Source organism: Macaca nemestrina, chromosome 3 (assembly GCF_043159975.1).
Source record: "Macaca nemestrina isolate mMacNem1 chromosome 3, mMacNem.hap1, whole genome shotgun sequence".
Lineage (NCBI taxonomy): Eukaryota > Metazoa > Chordata > Mammalia > Primates > Cercopithecidae > Macaca > Macaca nemestrina.
The window spans coordinates 5411572-5435263 of record NC_092127.1 but is presented as its reverse complement, the minus strand read 5'-3'; the positions used below and the strand labels follow the sequence as shown (position 1 = coordinate 5435263).

Genomic DNA, 23692 nt, shown 5'->3' with positions numbered 1-23692 from the left:
ATCCAAAGTGACGGCAGTTCATAAACATTTTTGCTCATGTCAAGATAATATTGCATGGTAGTTCTTAGTAGCTTCATTTTGCAAATGAGAAGATTGAAGCTTTAGGGACTTGTCCTAAGACTGCACAACCAAAACTTTTAAGCAGTTACATGTGCCAGGCACTGTGCTAAAAATTTCATTTTCTTGTTTGTTCCTTACAGCCAGTTACATGTGCCAGGCACTGTGCTAAAAATTTCATTTTCTTGTTTGTTCCTTACAGCAACTCCAAAAGGTAGCTGCTATTGTTATTCCGGTTTAGCAGCTGGGAAATGTTAAGGTTTAGATTTGACTAAAGTCATAGAGCTGGCAGATGGCAAAGCCCAAACTGAGACTGAGCTGTCTCTGACTCCAGCCCCGTGCTTGCTGCCTTTCTACTGTGCATGGCCTTCTTGCTCAGTGCCATGTAGTCTCAGAGGCTGTATTCTTAGAGCTGAATTCAGGCTCAGTATGAATTAGACACTTTCTGGTAAATAAAACCATTACAAAATAAATTAATGACTTTTTTTTTTTTTTTTTTTTGGAGACAGAGTCTCTCTCTGTCACCCAGACTGGAGTGCAGTGGCACCATCTTGGCTGACTGCAACCTCTGCCTCCTGGGTTCAAGTGATCTTCCTGCCTCAGCCTCCTGAGTAGCTGGGATTTACAGACACCCGCCACCACGCCTGGCTAATTTTTGTGTTTTTAGCAGAGACTGGGTTTTACCGTGTTGGCTAGGCTGGTCTCAAACTTCTGACTTCAAATAATCTGCCCGCCTTGGCCTCCCAAAGTGCTGGGATTACAGGCATGAGCCACTGTGCCTGATCAGAAATTAATGACTTTTTAACTCATAGATTATATTTAAAGAGATGCTTATTTGCTCATAGAAAAATTTTAAGACAAAAAATATAAATTATTTGCATTTTACTTGTGTTTTTAGTATGTGTGTAAAGCGCTTCGAGAGTTATATGGTGTTAATTGCTCAGCTGAAGATGTTTTGAACTTGGATTCTAGCACTGATGAGAAATTCAGCCGGCATTTAATATTTCAGCTCCATGATGTGGCATTTAAAGATAATATTCATGTTGGTAAGTATACTGCTTTTTAAAAACCATGGAGTTGTATTCAAAACTCATATGCTCTTGTTCCTCTTAAAATTTTGTGCATACATATCAACTTTTATGGTCATTAACTTATCCTAAAAAATGTGATGTGGGCTGAGTGCAGTGGCTCACGCCTGCAATTCCAGCACTTTGGGAGGCCAAGCTGGGCGCATCACTTGAGGCTAGGAGTTTGAGACCAGCCTGGCCAAGCTGGCAAAACCCTGTCTCTACTAATTAGCCGGGCATGATGGTGCATGCCTGTAGTCCCAGCTACTCGGGATGCTGAGGCACAAGGATTGCTTGAACCCAGGAGGCAGAGGCTGCAGTGAGCCAAGATGACACCACTGCACTCCAGCCTAGACAACAGAGTGAGACCCTGTCTCAAAAAAAAAAAAAAAAAAAAAAAAAAAAAATGGCAATGTGTTTCTTCATGTTTTCAAGATGTTCCTTTAGCTTTAGACCTGCTTTCTGTTCTAGACACATCAGCCTATTCAGGACTTCTTTGGTATTTGCATCTCTAATCATAGATACTGGGATGGCTATCCATGTCCAGATAGTGGTTTCTGCTCCAACAGGATTTATTTCAGTTTCCTGGAAAGTTCATGAGAGGCCTTTCCATTTCAAGCCTTATCTGCAATGTTGCTTCTGGATTTCTGACCTTTGCTTCGGCCTTGCTTTGGGGCTTCGGTCCCAGGTCGTATCAAAGATGACTTGTTTATTGTTCCAGGCAGAGCTTCAGGGTTGGGATAATTCTAGAGGTACAAGTCTGAAAGTGAAACTAGATTATTTATCTCAGGCCTGGGCATTTAGAGATGTAGGCCCAGGTGTTAAACATTAAGCCAGTCCAAAGGAGAAACACAGGTAGAATGGGAACTCCATAATGGAGGTCTGAGCAGAAGCCAAATCCTGAGAGCTTATCAAAGCAGGGATAGGGCAAGGGTCCAAACAGCAGATGATTGACTGAAGCTCAGGTAACAGGTAATTCGGTTCAGAGCTACTAGTGTCTTAGAGTTTCACAGCCACCTACAATAAAAGGTGTGGACATAGTCACTAAAGCACTGGCATGAAAGTCAAGAACCTGATTTCTGGCTTAGGGGAAGGTGGCCACAGAAACCCAGCGTGCTGTTTTCATAAGGCTCTCATCACCTGCCTGTTTCCTGTTAGCTCAGCTGGACGTTCCATCTCGGTCTCTCTCCCTAATCCTGTGAGAAACACACTCACCCATCCAAACCTAAAGAATGAACTTAGAGGCTCGGAGAACGGTGAAAGTGAGACTTTTTTTTTTTGAGACGGAGTCTCGCTCTGTTGCCCAGGCTGGAGTACAGTGGCACGTTCTTAGTTCAGTGCAACCTCTGCCACCTGGGTTCAAGTGATTCTCCTGCCTTAGCCTCCCGAGTAGCTGGGACCACAAGCGTATGCCACCATACTCAGCTAATTTTTTGTATTTTTAGTAGAGATGGAGTTTCACCATGTTAGCCAGGATGGTCTTGATCCCCTGACATTGTGGTCTGCCCGCCTCGGCCTCCCAAAGTGCTGGGATTACAGGGATGAGCCCCTGGCCTGTTAGGACTCTGTCGCCATCAAACTGTGTGAGAAGCTGTTTCTGTCACGTCTGAAACCCTAGGCCTTACTTAGATTAGTGTTCCTCTGGGTTGCAGAGAATGTCCAGAGTTATTGTGTCAAAGCATTTACCACTTCCTATGGTCATTTCCTGTTTTCTTTGTCATCTCCTCTATTCTACTTAATGTTTCTCTAGGGCAGGGACTGTTTCTTACTTTTGTATTTCCAGAGCTTAGCCCATAATAAAAATATCATTATCAATAGTATTACTAATATTATTAATATAAGAATAACAACAACAATAGTAAATACAAGTTGGCAGCCTCATCTCCCGCCACCCTGCCCTTTTCATTCAGCTCCTATCATGGGCCACATTTTCTGTAGTGCTTGGGCCTCTGCACTTGCTGATGCGGCTGTCTAACACGATGTGGTCTGTTCACCTGGTCCTCCTTACTGTTCGTGCATTCATCCAGAAGGTATTAATAAATACCTTTAGGGACTTGTCCTAAGGCTGCACAACCAAGGCTTTTAAGCAGTTACATGTGCCAGGCATTGTGCTAATTTCTTAATTTCATGTTCTTGTTTACTGCTTATAGCAACTCCAAAAGGTAGGTGCTGCTGTTATTCCTGTTAAGCAGCTGGGGAATGTTAAGGTTTAGATTTGACCAAAGTCACAGAGCTGGCAGATGGCAAAGCCAAAACAGAAACTGAGCTGTGTCTGACTCCAGCCCCCGTGCTTGCTGCCTTTCTGCAGTGTGTGGCCTTCTTGCTCAGTCGTATCTGAATAAATCCCTTCCGAATGAACGCGTGAATAGTGAGGAGGCACTGCTGTCAGGGTGTGGAGGCAGAGCACCAAACAGGCTATTTCTTTGCTTGCTGTTTACTGGTCATCATCTGCTCTATGACTACTAGCCACAGGCCGAAAGCTGAGAATCTCTTGCTCAGGAAGGAGAGAATAGAAATTTGTGAGGTACCAGCAGTTTTTGCTACAGGTATCTTCTGAAAGCAGATGGCATTCATCTGGGCTTTCAGTCAGATTTCATTGTATAGTCAAAGGTAAGAAAGGCTTTACAGTCAGAACAGCATAAGCAAAGCTATGGAGATAAGAGTGTGTGGCTAATAATGGGGGACAGTGAATGGTCTAGTGTGGCTGGAGAGATGTGATCAGGCCTGGTAACTGGGCTGTCACCTCAGCCCCTTTGCCCTAGAATTAGGAGCTGCCAGAGCCAGAGGTGCAGAGAATATGAAGTGATTCAGAATTTTCCCTTTTTTCTTCCCTTAGTGTATCTTTGGATGACATTTCTAGTTGCTGTTGTCAGCCTTTCAGAGAAGAGAATTCAGTTACATGTAAGAGATCCTAGCTCTTGATCTGCCTAAAACTACTCTTCTGCCAGTTTGCTGTCATAACTCAAATTTCTGACTGACTAGTCTTTTGAGTTATTTCCAGCAAATAAGATAGTTCCTGTCCTCATGAGGGTTGGGAGCAATAAGATCCTGGAAGGGAAGTAGAAAGCAGTGTGGTTTGCTGGGGCCAATGTGTTAGCATTGATGCTGGTGACAGGCCTCATGTCATGGTCCTGGCCATGGTTGCTCCATGCCAGGGTTCCAAGGCCTGTGGCCTCCCCAGCACTGCCATTGCCTCCGTTTCTGCAACCGTGCACTCTCTTCTCTTGTTGTGTGGGGTCAAGTAACTGCAATGTTAAGTTTTCAGGAAAATTAGCTTTATCAGTTTGGGTTTAGATTGCTTTGTTGTCCTTTGATGTGTTGTGATTTCTTTCCACTTGGTGTTTACTTTCTCTCCCTCATTCCAGAAGGAATCCATCCCATACCAGCATATCATTGCGAGACCAAATGCTTTCGCTTTGATTTTGACATTTAGTGCTTTGTAAGAAATTGGATTTGTTTCTTTGAGTAGGGAAGTAATTTTTTTTGTTGTTTTGTTTTTGTTTTTTTGTGAGACAGAGTCTCACTCTGTCACCTAGGCTGGAGTGCAGTGGCATGATCTTGACTCACTGCAACCTCCTCCTCCCAGGTTCAAGCAGTTCTCTTGCCTCAGCCTCCAAGTAGCTGGGATTACAGGTGTCCAGCACCACGTCCAACTTATTTTTATATTTTTAGTAGAGACGGGGTTTCACTATGTTGGCCAGGCTGGTTTCGAACTCTTGACCTCAAGTGATCCGCCCACCTCAGCCTCCCAAAATGCTGGGATTACAGGCATGAGCCACCACAGCTGGCTGAGTAGGCAAGTAATCTAATGTGAAGAAAGAAAATTTTGAATTTAGAGCATGCATTTGTTATAATGTAAGGACCCAAGCCTTTCTGGTAAATAAAGTGAAGAATGAATCTAAACAATAACAGTTCTACAGATTAAAATTAAATTTTTCTTACAATATTGCATTTCTTAAGTATTGGTATACGTGAAGCAACTTAATAGCCAAATTATTTGATTTCATGGTGTAAAATGTGAGAGTTCGAAGAAGTTCTGGATTTTCTTACCAACTTTTCATGGTACAGATAGGACTACTGTTACTCAGAGTTCTTAGAATAAATGTTGAAGTACAGTAAATGTATCGAATTGCTTTTGTTGTGGATGTTAGCTCCGAGGCCGTAGTCCATTTTGTGTCCAGTTTGAGGCAGAGGTAGGAGCAGCAGCCTGGGGGCTGACGGCTGTGAAAGCCAGGGTTTGCAGGGGCATGTCGTGGCAGGTAAAGGAGAGAAAATAAGCTCTTAAGAAATTTGCCAGCACCCCGACTCCCTGAGATTTCCTCAGTGCTTCTGTCTGTTAGCTGAGCAGCAGTTTCCTTATATAAACCTTCATTCTTCATTATTATTATTTTTATGATCCCTTAAGGGCACGAGGCCCTTCATTCTTTAATCATTGAATGTCCCAGTATGTGTTAATAAGTAGTGTTTTCTGGATGACAGCCTCTTAGGCTCAGGCCCCTACCGGCAGCATTGACACATCTTCTCAAATGAACTTTCCCTTCTAAGATGATTTGTTTACATCTGACACCAGGCTCCCAAGTCAATGGACTTGAAAAGGTAAACGATTTCACAAAAGGAAGGAAGTCACAGGACTGGCGTGTAACAATTTATAGCAACTTGGTTTTGAAACCAGAAATTAAAAAATGGTTTTCTGTATAAAATTGTCATGTGTGGATTCATGGCTAGACCTTAAGATATGGTGTGTGGAAAAGAAGAATCGGGTGAATCATAACAGCTTTTTTCCTCAGGTAATTTTTTGAGAAAAATTTTGCAGCCTGCTCTTGACTTGCTTGGCAGTGAAGATGATGATAGCGCTTCAGAGACAACAGGCCACGGATTTCCCCATTTTTTGGAAGCACCTGCAAGACAAGGATTTTCTTTCACAGAGAAGGCTACAGGGGAAAGCTGGACATTGAATTCAGAGAAACTGGAGATGCTGGGGTCAGCTGAGCAAAGCAGTCCTGACCTTTCGTTTCTAGTTGTGAAGAATAACGTGGGAGAGAAGCATCTTTTTGTGGATCTTGGTAAGTAAGATTGACAGCTGTCTCTATCAGACGGTCCTGGTGCTTTCGTGAGTGACAGGTTGGTGCCCACTCGTCACCGTGCTTGGGATTCTCGCTTCTTCCACTGCCCAAGTCCCCAGCAGGATGCAAGCAGCGAGTTCAGGTGCTGGGAATCTGTGAGGTTTTTCTCCAGAGATCTTAGAGGGGTCCAGGCCGGCCTGAGCTCCAGCAGAGGATGGCTGTGGCTGCCTTCTGCTCTGCGTGTCCAGAGGATTCCTGTTGAGGGAGTTTTACAGGAACAGTTGGACCAGCTTCTTCCAGGACTGCTGAGAGGTTAAGTCAGAGTACAGACATTTAAAAAACAGACCCAGTGTAAAAGCAGTACTCACGTGGCGCAGTGAGCCTGGCTGCTTTCCTCGCCGAAGATCTCAGTGGTCGTGGCAGGGCCCATTTCATCAGCTTTCGTGCTGTGTTGAAACCAGTGATTTCTTAACCCAGTGTGGCTTTGCTAGGCCTTGGTCTCAGAGCCTGAGGATGTCAGAAGCCCTGGGCTGACAGGACTTGAGCATAATTCAACAACAGGCCAATCAAGACCCTAACACAACAGCTCCCATTTGGTGAACTGCACCTCATTTTTATACTGAGGCTCTAGCTTGTGATTTCAAAAGCCATGACAGCAGCAGGTTTTTTCTTTTTCTTTCTTTCTTTCTTTTTTTTTTTTAAGACGGACTCTTGCTCTGTCGCCAGGCTGGAGTGCAGTGGCGCGGTCTCGGCTCACTGCAAGCTCCGCCTCCCGGGTTCAAATGATTTGCCTCCCTCAGCCTCCTGAGTAGCTGGGATTACAGGTGTGTACCACCACGCCCGGCTAATTTTTGTATTTTTAGTACAGACAGGGTTTCACCATGTTGGCCAGGCTGGTCTGAGACTACTGACCTCATGATCTGTCTGCCTCAGCCTCCCAAAGTGCTGGGATTACAGGTGTGAGCCATTGTACCGCCAGACAGCAACATTTTTGCTGCTGGCTTTGAACACCTCGGAGAGCTTCAGTGTGTAAAGGCTGAGGGAAGGTAGGTTTAAGGTATAGGTCAGAATCCCAGGCCAACAGTGTACCGAGATTAGGGACGTGTTCCTGCTAGACTTCATGTTTTTCTAGCACCCCTGGCAATCGAGCACCAGAACTTGGAAAGACAGAGGAGTGTGAGGTGGAGCAGTCACACAGGCAGAGGCTCCTCCTTCCAAGCCTGACAGGTTTTGCTTTATGAGCAGGATGTCGTCTCCGGGCGGGACTAGCCTGCAGTCAGTGAGGCCGAGTGCAGAACAGGAAGTTGATCCAGGGAGAGCAGCAGTGGCCAGCACCTGTCTCTACTTCTACCCCAGTATAACACAGTACCCCAGGTCACAGCACACCTAACCTTGGAAGTCAGGCTACCGGACTAGCAAGAAAATCTCCCTGGTCCTCTTGATACATACGCCTGGATTTACTCACATATCCAGAGAGGGTGGGGAAGTCGTTTCCTAAACCATCCTTGGAAAGTTCAGAGATTTCATAGTATATGCTGAAATCTTGTTAAGAAACTTTTTTGTTGAAGTATAACATTTATACAGAAAAATATATACTTGATTACAGAATAAACACCCCTTGTCACCACACTACCCAAGACAAGAGATAGATGACCAGGACCCCCAACTTCATCCCCCTTCCAGTCAGGACCCCTCCCTCTGTCCCAGGGTAACAACTATTCTGTCCTCTAACTGTGTGCGTTAGTTTTGCCTGTATTTTACTGTGTAATTGGAATCACATACAGTTGACTCTTCAACAATGCAGGGCTTGGGGAACCAACTTCTCTGTGTAGATCAAAATCCATGTATAACTTTTGACTTCCCAAAATCTTCATTACTGATACCCTACTCTTTTTTTTTTTTGAGACAGAGTCTTGCTCTGTCGCCCAGGCTGGAGTGCAGTGGCGCGATCTCGGCTCACTGCAAGCTCCGCCTCCTGGGTTCACGCCATTCTCCTGCCTCAGCCTCCCGAGCAGCTGGGACTACAGGCGCCCACCACACGCCCGGCTAATTTTTTGTATTTTTGGTAGAGACGGGGTTTCACCGTGTTGGCCAGGATGGTCTTGATCTCCTGACCTTGTGATCCACCCGTCTCAGCCTCCCAAAGTGTTGGGATTACAGGCGTGAGCCACCGCGCCTGGCCAAGGATCACTTTTGACTGTGAAACGCAATTGATTGGTGTAATGACCTGCTCAGATGGAGAGGACTGGCATCAGGCCGTCTTGTAGGCAGATACCTGAGCTCACTGCAATAGCAAGAGGAGGCGGCTAAGAAATTATTGTGGTAGTGTAGTATGTACTATGGTTAATCTTACGCAGTTATGATTTAATACTCTGTCTTTACATTTGTTTAGATTTTTCCCAACTGTGAATGGCATCATGTACAGTCTGCAAGGGTGTGCATATGTTTGGATAAATTTTAACTTTTTTATAACAGACTTATGTACATTTTATGGCAGTAAATGATAACTTAGACTAGCTATCTACATATATTTTATGCATTCATGAACACTTAACTTTTTCTAATTATTTTTAATTATTTTCTAACGTTTTCTAATTTTTTAGGCTATATGGTTCATCTGTGAGTTTTCTCAAATTGTTGTAAGTCCCCCCAAAAGTTTCCAGTATACTTATTGAAAAAAATTTGGCTCACGCCAGTAATCCCAACACTTTAGGAGGCCAAGGCAGGTGGATTGCTTGAGGTCAGGAGTTCAAGACCAGCCTGACCAACATGGTGAAACCCCATCTCTACTAAAAATACAAAAATTAGCCCGGAGTGGTGGTGCATGCCTGTAATTCCTGCTACTCGGGAGGCTGATACATGATAATCACTTGAACCTGGGAGGCAGAGGGTGCAGTGAACTAAGTTCGTACCACTGCACTCCAACCTGGGCAACAGAGCGAGACTCAGTATCAAAAAAAAAGAAAGAAGAAAAAAAAAATCACATATAAGTGGTGCTATTTAGCTGAAACCCTTGTTATTCAAGGGTAAACTGTAGTGTATGTTTGTGGTTGTCTTTGCACCCTTAGTCATGTCTTTGAGGAACATAAGTCATTAAATAGTAGTAGTAGTCTGATTTTATCAGTGTTTTCCTCTATGGTCAGTGTTTCTTGCATCCTGTTAAAAAAAACTTGGCCTATCCCAAAGCCATGAAGGTATTCTTTTGCTTTTCTTCTTTATCTTCTAAAAGCTTATTGTTTTGCCTTTTATGTTTATGTTTAATTCATTATTTTTTAGAGACAAGGTCTCATTCTGTTGCCCAGGCTGAAGTGCAGTGGTATGGTCCTGCAGCCTTGAACTCCTGGGCTCAAGCAATCCTCCTGCCTCAGCCTCAGCAGTAGCTAGAACTACAAGTGCATACGACCACATTTTTAAATCAATTTCTTCCCTCCCCTCCCTTCCTTTCTCTCCTCCTTTCCCTTCCCTCCTCCTTTCCGTTCCCCCTTCCCTTTCCTTCTCCCTTTCCCGTCCCCCTTCCCTTTCCTTCTCCCTTCCCTTCCCTTCTCCCTTCCCTTCCCTTCTCCCTTCCCTTATCTCTTCACTTCCTCTTCCCGTCGCTTCTCTTTCCTTCCCCTTTCCCTTCCTCCTTCCCCCTTCCCCCTTCCCTTCCCCCTTCGCATTTCCCTTCCCCCTTCCCCCTTCGCATTTCCCTTCCCCCTTCCCCCTTCGAATTTCTCTTACCCCTTCCCTTCCCTTTCCCCTTCCCTTTCCTTTCCCCTTCCCTTCCCCCTTCCCTACCACCTTCCCTTACCCTTCCCTTCCCCTTCCCTTCCCCCTTCCCTTCTGCCCCTCCCCTGCCCTTTTCCTTTCCTTTCACTGTCCCCCTCTCTGTCTCTTTCTCTCTCTCTCTCTCTCTAAGTATCATAGAGCAACACAATTTTTTTATTTGTTTATTTTTTGTAGAGACAGGGTCTGCTATGTTGCCCAGGCCTCAAGTGATCCTCCTGTCATGGCTTCCCATAATGTTGGGATTACAGGCACAAGCCACTGTACCTGGCATGGCTTTTATGTTTAGATTTACAGTCTACTTGGAAAGGATTTGCTTATTGAGTGAGGAGCAGTCAAGATTCATGTTTTCTTTTGTGAATATCCGGTTGGCTCAGCACTGTTTGTTGAAATGACTGTCCTTTACCTACTGCTCAGCAGTGCCACCTTTGCCATATACAGTGGCTGTATATATTTTGGTCTGTTTCTGGACCCTGTTCTGCTTCATTGTTCTATTGATCTATTCGTGTCTAATATAGTTTTATATATTAGATAGGCACCACACTGTCTAATATGGTTTTGTTGTAAGTCTTTATATCTAGGAAAAACAATTCCTCCAAATTTGTTCTTTGGAATTTCTTGGTTATTCTTGAGCTTTTGCACTTCTGTTTAAATTTTAGAGTCAGTTTGCCAGTTTATGCAAACAAATCCTGCTAGAATTTTTATTTGGATTGCCTCGACTCTACAGATCAACTTGGGGAGCGTTGACATTTTTATAATACTGAGTCTTCCAATCTATGCACATGGTAGGCCCATCTATTTACTTAGGGATTCTCTAATTTTTCTCTATAATGTTTTATAATTTACTGAATAGAAATCTTATCCATATGTTGTTAGATTTATTCTAGATATTTGTTTGATTTTGGTCCTTCCCTTTTCTCTGGGATTTGGCATGGCACAACCTCACTGTCTTAGAAGCTCTCTGGTTGTCTCAAACTTTCCAATACCTGCATCCAGCTTTTCCATTTGTTTCAGTTGCAGAATTGCTGCAGAATAATTGAGTTTGCTATTTCAGAATGTGGCATTCCTCCATGCTGACTGCAGTTTATTTTAATTTATATAGTGCTTTAATTTTGTTTATTTTGTTTACAGCTACATGTAGAAAATACTTATTTCTTTTATTAATGCTATATAAAAATTGAATATTTGCTGACTATAAAACTAATCACAGAAAACATGCTTTCATATTGTTTTATTACTTTTTGATGTAGGAGTTTATACAAGAAATAGAAACTTTCGGCTATATAAATCATCAAAAATAGGAAAGCGTGTGGCTTTGGAGGTTACTGAAGATAACACATTTTTTCCTATACCGTCAAAGGATGTTTCCGACGAATATCAGTATTTTCTCTCTTCTTTGGTCAGCAATGTCAGGTATGTAGTAGCAGCATGAAACCATTTTGTATTCATGAATATTTATTTATTAAACAGTGAATGGCATTGTGTATTACTAAAATGTAAATCATCTAAATTCATTCTACCTTAAGAAAAAGTCAGTTCTTACCGCTCTTTTTTTTGAATACAGAGTCTTGCTCTGTCGCCCAGGCTGGAGTGCCGTGGCATGATCTCGGCTCACTGCAAACTCCGCCTCCCAGGTTCATGCCTCAGCCTCCGGAGTAGCTGAGACTACAGGTGCCCGCCACCACACCCAGCTAATTTTTGTATTTTTAGTAGAGATGGGGTTTAACCATGTTAGCCAGGCTTGTCTCGAACTTCTGACCTCAGGTGATCTGCCCACCTCGGCCTCCCAAAGTGCTGGGATTACAGGCGTGAGCCACTGCGCCCAGCCAGTTCTTACAGTTCTAAGTTAACCTTTCTCTTTTCTCCATTAGCTAAAAGATAATAGTAAAACATATATTTGAACACTTAATTTTCTCTGTATATCTTTTTAGGATTATATTTAGTATATTTTCCAATTTTTCTAAAATGATTATCACTTCTGTAAAGAAGAAAACAGTACTACTGGTATTGCATTTGGAAATATTTTACTATTAAATGCCTCATTTTCTTTTCATGTATGCACATACATATAATTTGTATAGCTCCTTTATTCAAAAAATATTCTTGAGATTATTATTTAGATGATTGTCATTTGTTTTTTCTACTTGATGTTATGAATATTTGTTAAAAATTTGCCAACAATTAATTGTAAATAAAACTTCTAATGCCTGTGTAAAATTTCCATTATATTGACACTCTGGAATTTATTGTGAGTTCTATTGTTGAAACTTTAGGTTCCCATGTTTCGTTCATTTTTTAAAAGTATTTAAGTTGGCTGGGCACAGTAGCACATGCCTGTCGTCCCAGCTACTCAGGAGTCTGAGGTAGAAGGATCACTTGAGCCCAGGAGTTCAAGGCTGCAGTGAGCTATGAATGCACCACTGCACTGCAGTCTGGGTGACAGGGTGAGACCCCATTGCTAAAAACTAAAATAAATAAATAAAAAAAAAATAAAATCTGTGAAAGTCATCTTTCAACAGAAATACTGTAACAAGTCATCATTTGATGTTGATAAGTTATTGGAAACTGAACTTTAAACAAAGTGATGTATGATGAATCCAGTTGTTTTTTCTCATCCATGTTATAAGGCAGTGGTCGCCAGGCCACAGACCAGTGGTCTGTGGTTAGGAACTGGACCCTACAGCAGGAGGTGAGCAGTAGGCGAGCGAGTGAGCAGCCACCTTCCCACCTGAGCTCTGCCTCCTGCCAGATCCACAGTGGCATTAGATTCTTATAGGAGTGCAAACCCTGCTGGGAACTGTGCATGGGAGGGATCTAGGCTGCACGCTCCTTATGAGAATCTAATGCCTGATGGTCTGAGGTGAAACAGTTTCAGTCTGAAACAAGCCCATCTCGCCCCCGCCCCACCCGTGGAAAGATTGTCTTCCAGGAAACCGGTCCCTGGTGCCAGAAAGGTTGGGGACTGCCGTTATAAGGAAATGATGTTGAACAAAAGAACATTATTCAAAGACCTGCTAGATGTCATTTCTCTTAGAGTTGCAGTTTCCAAGAATCTATCCATGGCATTAAATGAGGACTTACTGTATTTGCCTTCATTCCCCATTTTTCTAGGCTGGCAACTTTTTCAGCCCAAAAAATGGTTAAGGTTCAGACTAAATTACCATCACCTTGCCGTAATTCTTTTCCTTTTGCCTTTCTAAATATAATTTTTTTTTTTGAGACAATCTTGCTCTCTGGCCCAGGCTGGAGTGCAGTGGTGTGATCTCAGCTCACTGCAACCTCTGCCTCACAGGTTCAAGCGATTCTCCTGCCTCAGCCTCCCAAGTAGCTGGGACTACAGGTGTGCACCACCACACCCAGATAATTTTTGTATTTTTAGTAGAGACAGGGTTTCCCCATGTTGGGCAGGCTGGTCTCAAACTCCTGACCTCAAGTGATCTGCCCACCTTGGTCTCTCACAAGTGCTGGGATTACAGGCGTGAGCCACTATGCCCGGCCACTTAAATATAATTTTAAGGAAAAGTTCTCTGGAAATTAATTTTAGTAATTGTCTAAAATACAGTGCTGTAGGGATAGTTGTATCAGGTTATACAGTTAACAGCCGTTACCCAGGAGGATGGAAGATGCATTGTTTTTCTTCATATATATATTTGTACTCTTTGAGTTCTTTTAATAACATGTCTCAGAAGTAAGGTCTGAGTTTCCTACTTTTAAATGGAAATGATACTAACACCTACCTTACAGAGTTGTCGAGAGCATTTAAAAAGTTAAAATTGTGCACATAAAACATATACAGCTGTGCCCAGCTCATGGCATCTGCTCAGTGAATGTTGTTGGTAGCGGTAGTAGTATCTGAGATTCTGAAAATGGGAAGTGCCATAGCAGGAGTGTACAAATTGTATATTTCCTGCCACCCCCTGTGGGCACCAGAATAAGGTCACATTCTTTCTACCACTTATGGAGAAGTGCGAAAAGCAACATTGTTAGTTCTAGCTCCTATGGGAAAAGCAACTACAGCCGGAAGTGCAGGTAATCTCCCGATTACCCAATCCCGTTTCTTTCGCAGTTTAAATACGAATCTTACAGAGGTGGAGGGTTCTTCTACTGAATACAGTCACCTTGTCTTTTGTGTATTCCAAGTCAGTACCAGGTATTTTACTTCTTGAAATAAAGGCTAAATCCTTTATGATTATGAATGTACCTTTTCTTTCCGTTAATTTTAATCTGTTTTTCCCTTTGCTCTCACCCCTCCTTCTTCCTTCATTTCTTCCTATAAGTCACACCTCTACAATTGTTGTAACAAAAAATTCAAAGGCTCTTTTATGTTTGGTGAATAGAGTTATATAGTCGTCACCTGGTGTCTGTGGGTGATTATTATCCCAAGACCCCTGTGGATACAAAAATCTGCATATATAAAAGGATGTACTATTTTCACGTAACCCACACACATCCTCCATATATAATACTGTAAATCCTGCTAGATTACCTATACCTAATACAGTACACATGCCATATAGTTGTTATACTATATTGTTTTTAATTTGTATTATTTTTATTGTTATTTTTATTTTTTATTTTCACTTATTTACTTATTTTTTTGAGACGGAATCTCACTCTGTCACCCAGGCTGGAGTGCAATGATACAATCTCAGCTCACTGCAACCTCTGCCTCCTAGGTTCAAGCAGTTCTCCTGCCTCAGCCTCCCATGTAGCTGGAATGACAGGTGCCTGCCACCACACCTGGCTAATTTTTGTATTTTTAGTAGATGGGTTTCACCATGTTGGCTAGGCTGGTCTCGAACTGTTGACCTCAGGTGATCAGCCCATCTCAGCCTCCCAAAGTCCTGGGATTATAGGCATGAACCACTGCATCTGGCCTATTTTTATTGTTTTTTAAAAAACATACTTTTGATCTGCAGTTGGTTAAATCTGCAGATGTGAAACCATAGACACAGGGCTTCAGCAGTCCTAGAGTCCCTGATCCATTCTGTAATTGAGGATAGTATTATAAGTAATCACCAACCTACTCTTTAAAAAATTATTTTCTTTAATTGACAAATCATATTTTTTATATGTGTGGGGTTCGTGGTTTTGTGGGCAAATGTGGAATAAATGTCCTGGAACAATTATCTGCTGAACAAAGGATTTTAATGAGAAACTATTAGGAATTCAGCATCCTTTCTGTAGCCAGGCCTTGTAGTTCCAGTGTAATGGTGCTTTGTTTCTTTTACCCATTTCTTCTTCAGGTTCTCAGATACTTTACGAATTCTTACATGTGACCCGTCTCAGAATAAACAAAAAGGAGTTGGATATTTTAACAGTATCGGCACTTCAGGTAAATTTTTTGATGTTTGTTTTCTTTTTAAGACAGCATGTCTTTGTCACCCAGGCTGGAGTGCAGTGGTGCCATCTCGGCTCACTGCAGCCTCCTCCTTCCAGGCTCAAGCCATCCTCCTGCCTCAGCTTCCAGAGTAGTTGGGTCTACAGGTGTGCACCACCACGCCCAGCTAATTTTTGTATTTTTAGTAGAGATGAGATTTCACCATGTTGCCCAACTGGTCTCAAACTCCTGGGCTCAAATGATCTGTCTGCCTCAGCCTCCCAAAATGCTGGGATTACAGGTACAAGCCACTGCACGCAGCTACTTCAGGTAATTAAAAAAAAAAAATTTCCTATCAAAATGTAAGGATACAGAATCTGTTTTGCCTTTAAAATCTTAAATGTTAAGTATTTATAATCACTGATCTTTCAAAAACTACCTCTAGCCAGGCACAGTGACTCCCACCTGTAATTCCAGCACTTTGGGAGACTGAGGCAGGAGGATCACTTGAGCCCAGGAGTTAGAGACAATCCTGAGCAACTTAGCAAAACCCTATCTCTACAAAAAAATCCAAAAATTAGCCAGGAGTTGTGGTGCATGCCTGTCGTCCCAGCCACTCAGGAGGCTGAGGCAGGAGGATCTCTTGAGGCCAGGAGGTTGAAGCTGCACTGAGTCTTAATGGTGCCATTGCACTCCAGCCTGGGCAGCAGAATCACACCCTGTCTCAGCCAGTCAGTTAATCAATCAATCACTCATCTACTTCAGGGTTTCCATCTCAAACGCAAAAAGTATGAAAAAGATGTTTATTAAGAAGTATTCGCGGCCGGGCGCGGTGGCTCACGCCTGTAATCCCAGCACTTTGGGAGGCCGAGACGGGCGGATCACTAGGTCAGGAGATCGAGACCATCCTGGCTAACACGGTGAAACCCCGTCTCTACTAAAAAATACAAAAAACTAGCCGGGCAAGGTGGCGGGCGCCTATAGTCCCAGCTACTCGGGAGGTTGAGGCAGGAGAATGGCGTGAACCCGGGGGGCGGAGCTTGCAGTGAGCTGAGATCCGGCCACTGCACTCCAGCCTGGGTGACAGAGCGAGACTCCGTCTCAAAAAAAAAAAAAAAAAAAGTATTCGCTGGGCGTGGTGGCTCATGCTCTAATCCGAGTACTTTGGGAGGCCGAGGTGGGTGGATCACCTGAGTTCAGGAGTTTGAGAATAGCCTGGCCAACATGGTGAAATCAGTAAAAATATAAAAATTACCCAGGCATGGTGACAGGTGCCTGTAATCCCAGCTACTCGGGAGACTGAGGCAAGAGAATCGCTTCAACCTGGGAGGCGGAGGTTGCAGTGAGCTGAGATCGTGCCACTGCACTCCAGCCTGGGCAACAAGAGTGAGACTCCATCTCAAAAAAAAAAAAAAAGTATTATTCACTAATTTTCATTTTATGGTGTTTTTCAAAAAACTACAAAAATAATGTAAGTTATTTGTATAAAATAAACACATAACAAAATGAAAACTTAAATTTCTTTTTCACCCTTCTGTCCACGATCAGTCAGGTAAATACTGCAGTCAATTTTCTATTTAACCTAGAAGAGCTTTTCCTATGTTTCCAATATATGTAGAGAGATCTTCCTCAGTCTTTTAATGGTTGTGTAGTTTTTCATGGTACAGCTCTGTCATAACTTACCCATTCCTCTATTGAAGAACATAGAGCGTTTTTTTCAAATATTTCTTACATAAACCCTCCAGTAAACATTTTTATACACATATTTTCGTATATTGTTGTTATTTATAATAGTGAAAAAATGAAAGCAATCTAAATGGACAGCAAAAGTGAGTTGGTTATATACTATGAAATCCTCTAGCTGTTTAATTTAAATTTATGAAGCCTGTATAATGTGGAAACACCCATTTGTGATGTTAAAAGAAAAAGTAGTCTCTAAAATTATGTGTATAGTATGATTACAAACTTACTTTAAAATATAGATAACATTTTCTTATGTTTATTTTCTTCTGTTTCATATGTATTTATAGACATTGATTTAGAGTCCACATCTCACATTTCCACATTAATATGTTTTCCAATATTTCTCCAATTATATATATCATTTTAGTAAGTGAAACATAAACTTCATTTAAAGCAAACTTGGATCACGAGGTCAGGAGATCCAGACCACGGTGAAACCCTGTCTCTACTAAAATTACAAAAAATCAGCCAGGCGCGGTGGCGGGCACCTGTAGTCCCAGCTACTCTGGAGGCTGAGGCAGAGAATAGTGTGAACCCTGGAGGCGGAGCTTGCAGTGAGCCGAGATCGCGCCACTGTACTCCAGCCTGGGTGACAGAGCAAGACTCCGTCTCAAAAAAAAAAAAAAAAAAAAAAAAAATTATACTGGCTGGGTTCGGTGGCCCATGCCTGTAATGCCAGCACTTTGGGAGGCCAAAGCAGGCGGATCATGAAGTCAGGAGTTTGAGACCAGCCTGACCAACGTAGGGAAACCCCATCTGTACTAAAAGTACAAAAATTAGCCAGGCGTGGTGGCGGGTGCCTGTAGTCCCAGCTACTCAGGAGACTGAGGCAGGAGAACTGCTTGAACCCGGGAGGCGGAGGTTGCAGTGAGCCGAGATCACGCCACTGCACTCCACAGAGCCAGACTCCGTCTCAAGAAAAAAAAAAAAAATTAAGCGATACTTAAAATAGGTCATTCTAAATTACTACAGTAGCTTTTTAGAAAATATAATTGGATTGTCAGTACCTGCCAGCTAAAGGCCTCAGGGCACACACCTGTAGCAGGTCAGCTGAGTGTATTGCCAGGGAAGCGATGGCCAGCACACACCACGGGGAACCTCAGTAAAGTGGGGCATCTCAGGAAGAGGGGTTGGAAAGGACCAGGAGGATTGGATTTGGGCTTGGAATGGGTGGGCGGGGGGAGCACACCAGGAACCCTGGGGTTTGTTCTGCGTTGGGTGTTGTCAGGCACAATTCTATGACTGGTTTTCTTAGTAAAGCTTAACTGAAGGGAAACCAGAATAGAAATTAACAGTGTAATTTGTTAAAAACAAACGAACAAACAAAAACCAGTTGCTTATGTTCACTGAGATCGGGGTGTTGGTCGTTTTTGTGGTTTGGAAGATGTTCCTGTTTTGGCTGTGTTGGGACATGATCACCCAGGGGTTATCTTCGTTCCTCGAGTCCTCATGACCACAGGGGCCTTATCTGTTGTTGACGTTCTGTGAGTGCCTGTGTTCACAGGACAATGCCCAGGCTGAGGTAGGCGTGCCAGGCTAGCGCATGGCAACACCAAGGCCTGGCTGATGGAGCTAGGCCTGTTCCGGATGTGAGGGACTGCCTTTCTGTTTGCCAAAATGAAGACAGCAGTTGAAATTATTTCAAGCGCTTTTTATGAAATTAGTTAACATTTGACCTAATTGAGAGGTTTGACTTTTACCTGCTTCCTTGTAGTATAACAAACATGAATTGACTGAAATTGCAAAAAGTGAGGGAAGGCCGAGAGATTGCAAAACCCATGATTGTACTCAACAGCATTTAATCAAAATGTAACTTCTCAGCTTTCAGCTATTGTAATTTATACATCATTCTCTCTGTTGCAGTAGAAACCATTGAAGGTTTTCAGTGCTCTCCCTATCCTGAAGTTGATCATTTTGTTCTTTCTTTGGTGAATAAAGATGGCATTAAAGGAGGTAAAGTTAATCTCATCCTTTGTTAACTGTTATATGATAGAGTGATAGTACCTTTAGAAACATTATTTGCATTTTAGGAATTCGGCGTTGGAACTACTTTTTCCCAGAAGAATTACTGGTTTATGATATTTGTAAATATCGGTGGTGTGAAAACATTGGAAGAGCCCATAAGAGTAATAATATAATGTAAGTAATATTAATGATTTGTGTGTATTTAACCAATATTATATTTTAAATGTTTATAACTTTAAAGTTGAGACTATGAAAACTATTTTGTTTTAAAAATAAATTTAGTTGTTTTAAATTTCTTTTTTTTTTCCCAAGACGAAGTCTTGCTCTGTTGCCCAGGCTGGAGTGCAGTGGTGTGATCGTGGCTCACTGCAACCCCTGCTTCCTGAGTTCCAGCAATTCTCCTGCCTCAGCCTCCTAAGTAGCTGGGATTACAGGTGCCTGCCACCACGCCCAGCTAATTTTTGTATTTTTAGTAGAGACGGGGTTTTACCATGTTGGCCAGGCTGGTCTCCAACTCCTGACCTTGTGATCCACCCGCCTCAGCCTCCCAAAGTGCTGGAATTACAGGCGTGAGCCACCGCGCCCGGCTGTTGTATTAAGTTTCTATTTGTTGTATATGGTTAGCATTACATAATATTTAATTTCAGTGTAATTATTGCATCGCTTCTAGCACATCAGCTTTATGTGTACTTTATTTGCTAAGATAATAACCGCTTAGTATATCTGGAAAGGACAAAGGTGGGGTTGAGTAGGGCTGGGAGAAGGCTGTGGGCGGGGTGCAGTGGGGATGGGAAGCGTGCCTCTCCTTCCTGTGGCCCTTGCCACATTATGGACTCTGTGTTGAAAGTGCGCAGGTTTAGGCAAGAAGGTATCTCCTCAGTTATTGTGAAGAACTGGAGCTAGGATTGTGTTAACTTGTTCAAGACACTGCGTGGTATTGAGGGAACTAGTATTTATTGAATGCTTGGTATATATGCCAGGCCCTGTTTGAGAGATTTTCTTTAAAATGCCCATGGGAAGAGGAGGGAAAGTAAGGGATGAAGTAAAGCCAGAAGTAGGACTTTAAAACATAAAAGGATGATTAGAATAGAGATAAATAGATACCCAGTAGTTATCAGTTATGATGTGAGAAATTTTGCTGTTTTTTATTTCATGTCAAACCAACTCCTGTATCATCGAGCATATGTGGCCTGTGTGCTGGAGGTGGGGAAAGGATCGGGACGCTCTTTCTGGGAAGCTGGAAACACATTGGGTAGCATGGTTCGGTGCCATACTTGATGTACTTAGATTAATTCAGTTTTAAAAAAGCTTGCAAAAACTGTAGGCTCAGTACACAAAGCTGTAACACAGAAAACACGAAGGAGATCAGTGCCACAGTCAGGACATAACCGCAACTATCAGTTGACATATCTTCTGTTCTTTTTTGTATGCATATTAACTTACCAAAAAATCATTATCACATGGTGATCATAACACCTTGTATTATGTCTCCATGATCTATTCTATTTTTTACCCGTAGAATGTATGTTACGTACAAAAGTATAGATAACACACTTTTTTTTTTGTTTTCTGAGACAGAATCTCGCTCTGTCGCCCAGGCTGGAGTGCAGTGGCATGATCTCAGCTCACTGCAACCTCCACTTCCTTGGTTCAAGTGATTCTCCTGCCTCAGCCTCCCAAGTAGCTGGGATTACAAGTGCGTGCTACCATGCCCAGTTACTTTTTGTAATTTTAGTAGAGACGGAGATTCACCACGTTGGCGAGGCTGGTCTCAAACTCCTGACCTCAAGTGATCTGCCTGCCCTGGCCTCCCAAAGTGCTGGGATTACAGGTGTGAGCCACCTCACCCAGCCGATAACACACTATACGCACATTTTAAAGACTAAAATGACCACCTGTTGTATCTGCTACCCACCTTAAGAACCAGAACCTGATCAAACCTCAGAAGCACCTGTGGGCCCCAATTTCCCTCTCTCCCTGGCCCTCCAAGATGGTGGCCAGCGTCCCTATTTGTGTTCATCTTTTCCTTGTTTTTATGATTTTTCCATGTATGTTCATATCGCTAAACAATATACTGTTTTCTTTTTTTTTTTTGAGACAGTTTCACTCTTGTTGCCCAGGCTGGGGTATAATCATGCGATCTCGGCTCACTGCAACCTCTGTCTCCCGGGTTCAAGCAATTCTCCTGCCTCAGCCTCCCGAGTAACTGGGATTACAGGCGCGCACCACTATGCCCAGCTAATGTTTTGTATTTTTAGTAGAGACAGGGTTTCTTCATGTTGGTCAGGCTGGTCTTGAACTCCCGACCTCAGGTGATCCGCCCGCCTCGGCCTCCCAAAGTGCTGGGATTACAGGGGTGAGCCGCCGCGCCCGGCCATAATTTTGAACTGCATCCTTTCCCTCGCTTTGCGGCAGCATGTCTGTGATTCTCACCCACGTTGCAGCGCGCGACTGTTGTTTATTCGGGTCATTGTTGTGCCGCATGCCATGTACGTAAATAGAAATATGCCACAGTTTATTTTCCCACAGTGGACATTTGGGTTGCTATTATAAACCATGAAGGTGGGAACCTTCTTGTACATAGCACCTAGGATACACGTGCAAGACTTTCTCAAAGTGGACTTGCTGTGTCATGGAATATGTACATATTTAATTTTACTAGATCATAAATTGTTTTCCCAAATGGATGTGCCAGTTTATAGTCCTGCCAGCAATGTTTTGAGATTTTTCTACTGTTCCATGTTCTCACCAACACTTTTGTATTGTTAGGATTAAAAAATTGGTTTTGCTCATCTGGCAAATATAAAACAATATTGTGGTTTTCCTGGGAATTTCCCTGATTAATGAAGTTGAGGACTGGGTAATCAAATTACATCCACGCACATCGGAAATCTTGCCCAGTGTCAAGCTTTACTAATAATGTCAGAATACAAGGAATGAAAAGGCACAAATGGGGCAGAGCAAGGCCCAGGGCATCTGCTCTTTCTGACTCACGCGGAAACCCGAGGCAGAAGTGCGCAACCCTGCGCACAGCGGAAGCGCCAAGGTTATGACTCACCTGCACTGTAGACTCCAGTCGCACAGCTGGGTGACATTTCCGGAAGGCGTGCCTCGTAATGCATCCATTCCAGACTGACTTACCGATGCAATTCTAAAATCAGAAACTTCCCGCAAAGAGCATTCTGTAGGTAAGGACTGAACGCCTAGCATTTGGTCCAGAAGTTCCCAGATTTTCTTGGTTCATGGTTCCCCTGGTGTCTTTGTTTTTTCACGTTTTCTCTGAGGCCGAAAGAAATACCTGAGCTCTGGTAATGAATTTCAAACAACTTGGTAAGTGTTTATGTCCTAACAGTTTAGTGGCAGTTTGAATAACAGTATCCATTAAACTAAAACAAACAAACAAAAAACCAAACTTTTATTTCATTCTTAAATACTATTACTTATTAATGGGATGTATACTCTCCTTTTTTTCATGTTTTTGAGACAGGGTCTCACCCTGTCACCCAGGCTTGAGTGCAGTGGCATGGCCCAGGCTTGAGGACAGAGTGCAATGGCTCACTGCAGCTTTCATCTCCTGGGCTTGAGCGATATTCCTGCTTCAGCCTCTCGAGTAGTTTAGACTACAGGTGTGCCACCATGGTTGGTTAATTTTTAAATTTTTTGTAGATGGGGTCTCTCTCTGTTGCCCAGGTTGGCCTCGAATTCCTGCCCTCAAGCTATCCTCCCACCTCAGCCTCCCAAAATGCTGGGATTACAGGTGTGAACCACCTCGCCAGGCCTATGTATGCACTCTTAAACTTTGGAATCAGATTAGACACCGGCCTCCCTAACTCATACCTTGTTCTCCGTTGATGTTAATGGTGCTTTTTTGAGACGGAGCCTTGCTCTGTCACCCAGGCTGGAGTGCAATGGCGCGATCTTGGCTCACTGCAACCTCTGCCTCCCGGGTTCAAGCAATTCTCCTGCCTCAGCCCCCTGAGTAGCTGGGATTACTGGTGCCCACCACCACGCCTGGCTAATTTTTTTTGTATTTTTATTAGAGATGGGGTTTCACCATGTTGGCCAGGCAGGTCTCAAACTCCTGACCTTGTGATCCACCCACCTTGGCCTCCCAAACAGGTGTGAGCCACGGCGCCTGGCCTGATGTTAATGGTGCTTTTTATTATAACCACACCCCAAAACCCCGCTCTACAAAGATGCAGCTGTATTTTTTGGTGAATACAGGTTGAGAATTGTTGTATCTTCCTGGGGGAACTTTTGTATCTACTTTTTGCCCTGCAGTTCATTTTGTGTGATTTTTGGCAACCACTGTTTTGGTTGATATATATTTTTATCCTTTCACTTTTTAATTTTTCTCCATCTTTGTAAGTTTTAGGAATATTTTTTTGGAACAGCATGCAGCTGGATTTTGTTTTCTACCCAGTCTGGGTATTAATATTACTTTTTTTTTTTTTTTTAAACAAAGGATTCTGGTTGATCTGAAAAATGAAGTTTGGTATCAAAAATGTCATGACCCTGTATGTAAAGCAGAAAACTTCAAATCTGACTGTGAGTTACTAATTTTTACATGTACCACAAAGTAAAAATTAGATAGCTATAATATGTAATAGCTTTGCTGTCTTTCTGATTCAGGTTTCCCATTGCCTGCTGAAGTATGTCTCCTGTTTCTTTTCAAAGAGGTAAGTACAGATTTTAGTCTTTCTCCTTACCAG

At 42.9% G+C, this 23692-nt stretch overlaps 1 protein-coding gene across 11 annotated transcripts in view; it reads left to right on the top strand.

Moving 5' to 3' along the window:
- LOC105466578 (primase and DNA directed polymerase) overlaps positions 1-23692 on the top strand; it is a 50650-nt gene that overhangs the window by 23769 nt on the left and 3189 nt on the right. For 7 of the 11 annotated variants that reach the window (XM_071092767.1, XM_011715632.3, XM_011715631.2 and 4 more), the window contains 8 exons: positions 956-1103; positions 5912-6187; positions 11203-11365; positions 15199-15287; positions 18879-18968; positions 19046-19154; positions 23446-23528; positions 23613-23659. In XM_071092767.1, the coding sequence (XP_070948868.1) occupies positions 956-1103; positions 5912-6187; positions 11203-11365; positions 15199-15287; positions 18879-18968; positions 19046-19154; positions 23446-23528; positions 23613-23659 (1005 nt within the window). Of the gene's footprint in view, positions 1-955; positions 1104-5911; positions 6188-11202; positions 11366-15198; positions 15288-18878; positions 18969-19045; positions 19155-22467; positions 22620-23445; positions 23529-23612; positions 23660-23692 lie in introns of those variants that run through there. The other 4 variants (XM_024788131.2, XM_011715633.2, XR_011620754.1 and 1 more) reach the window with 3 other exon arrangements.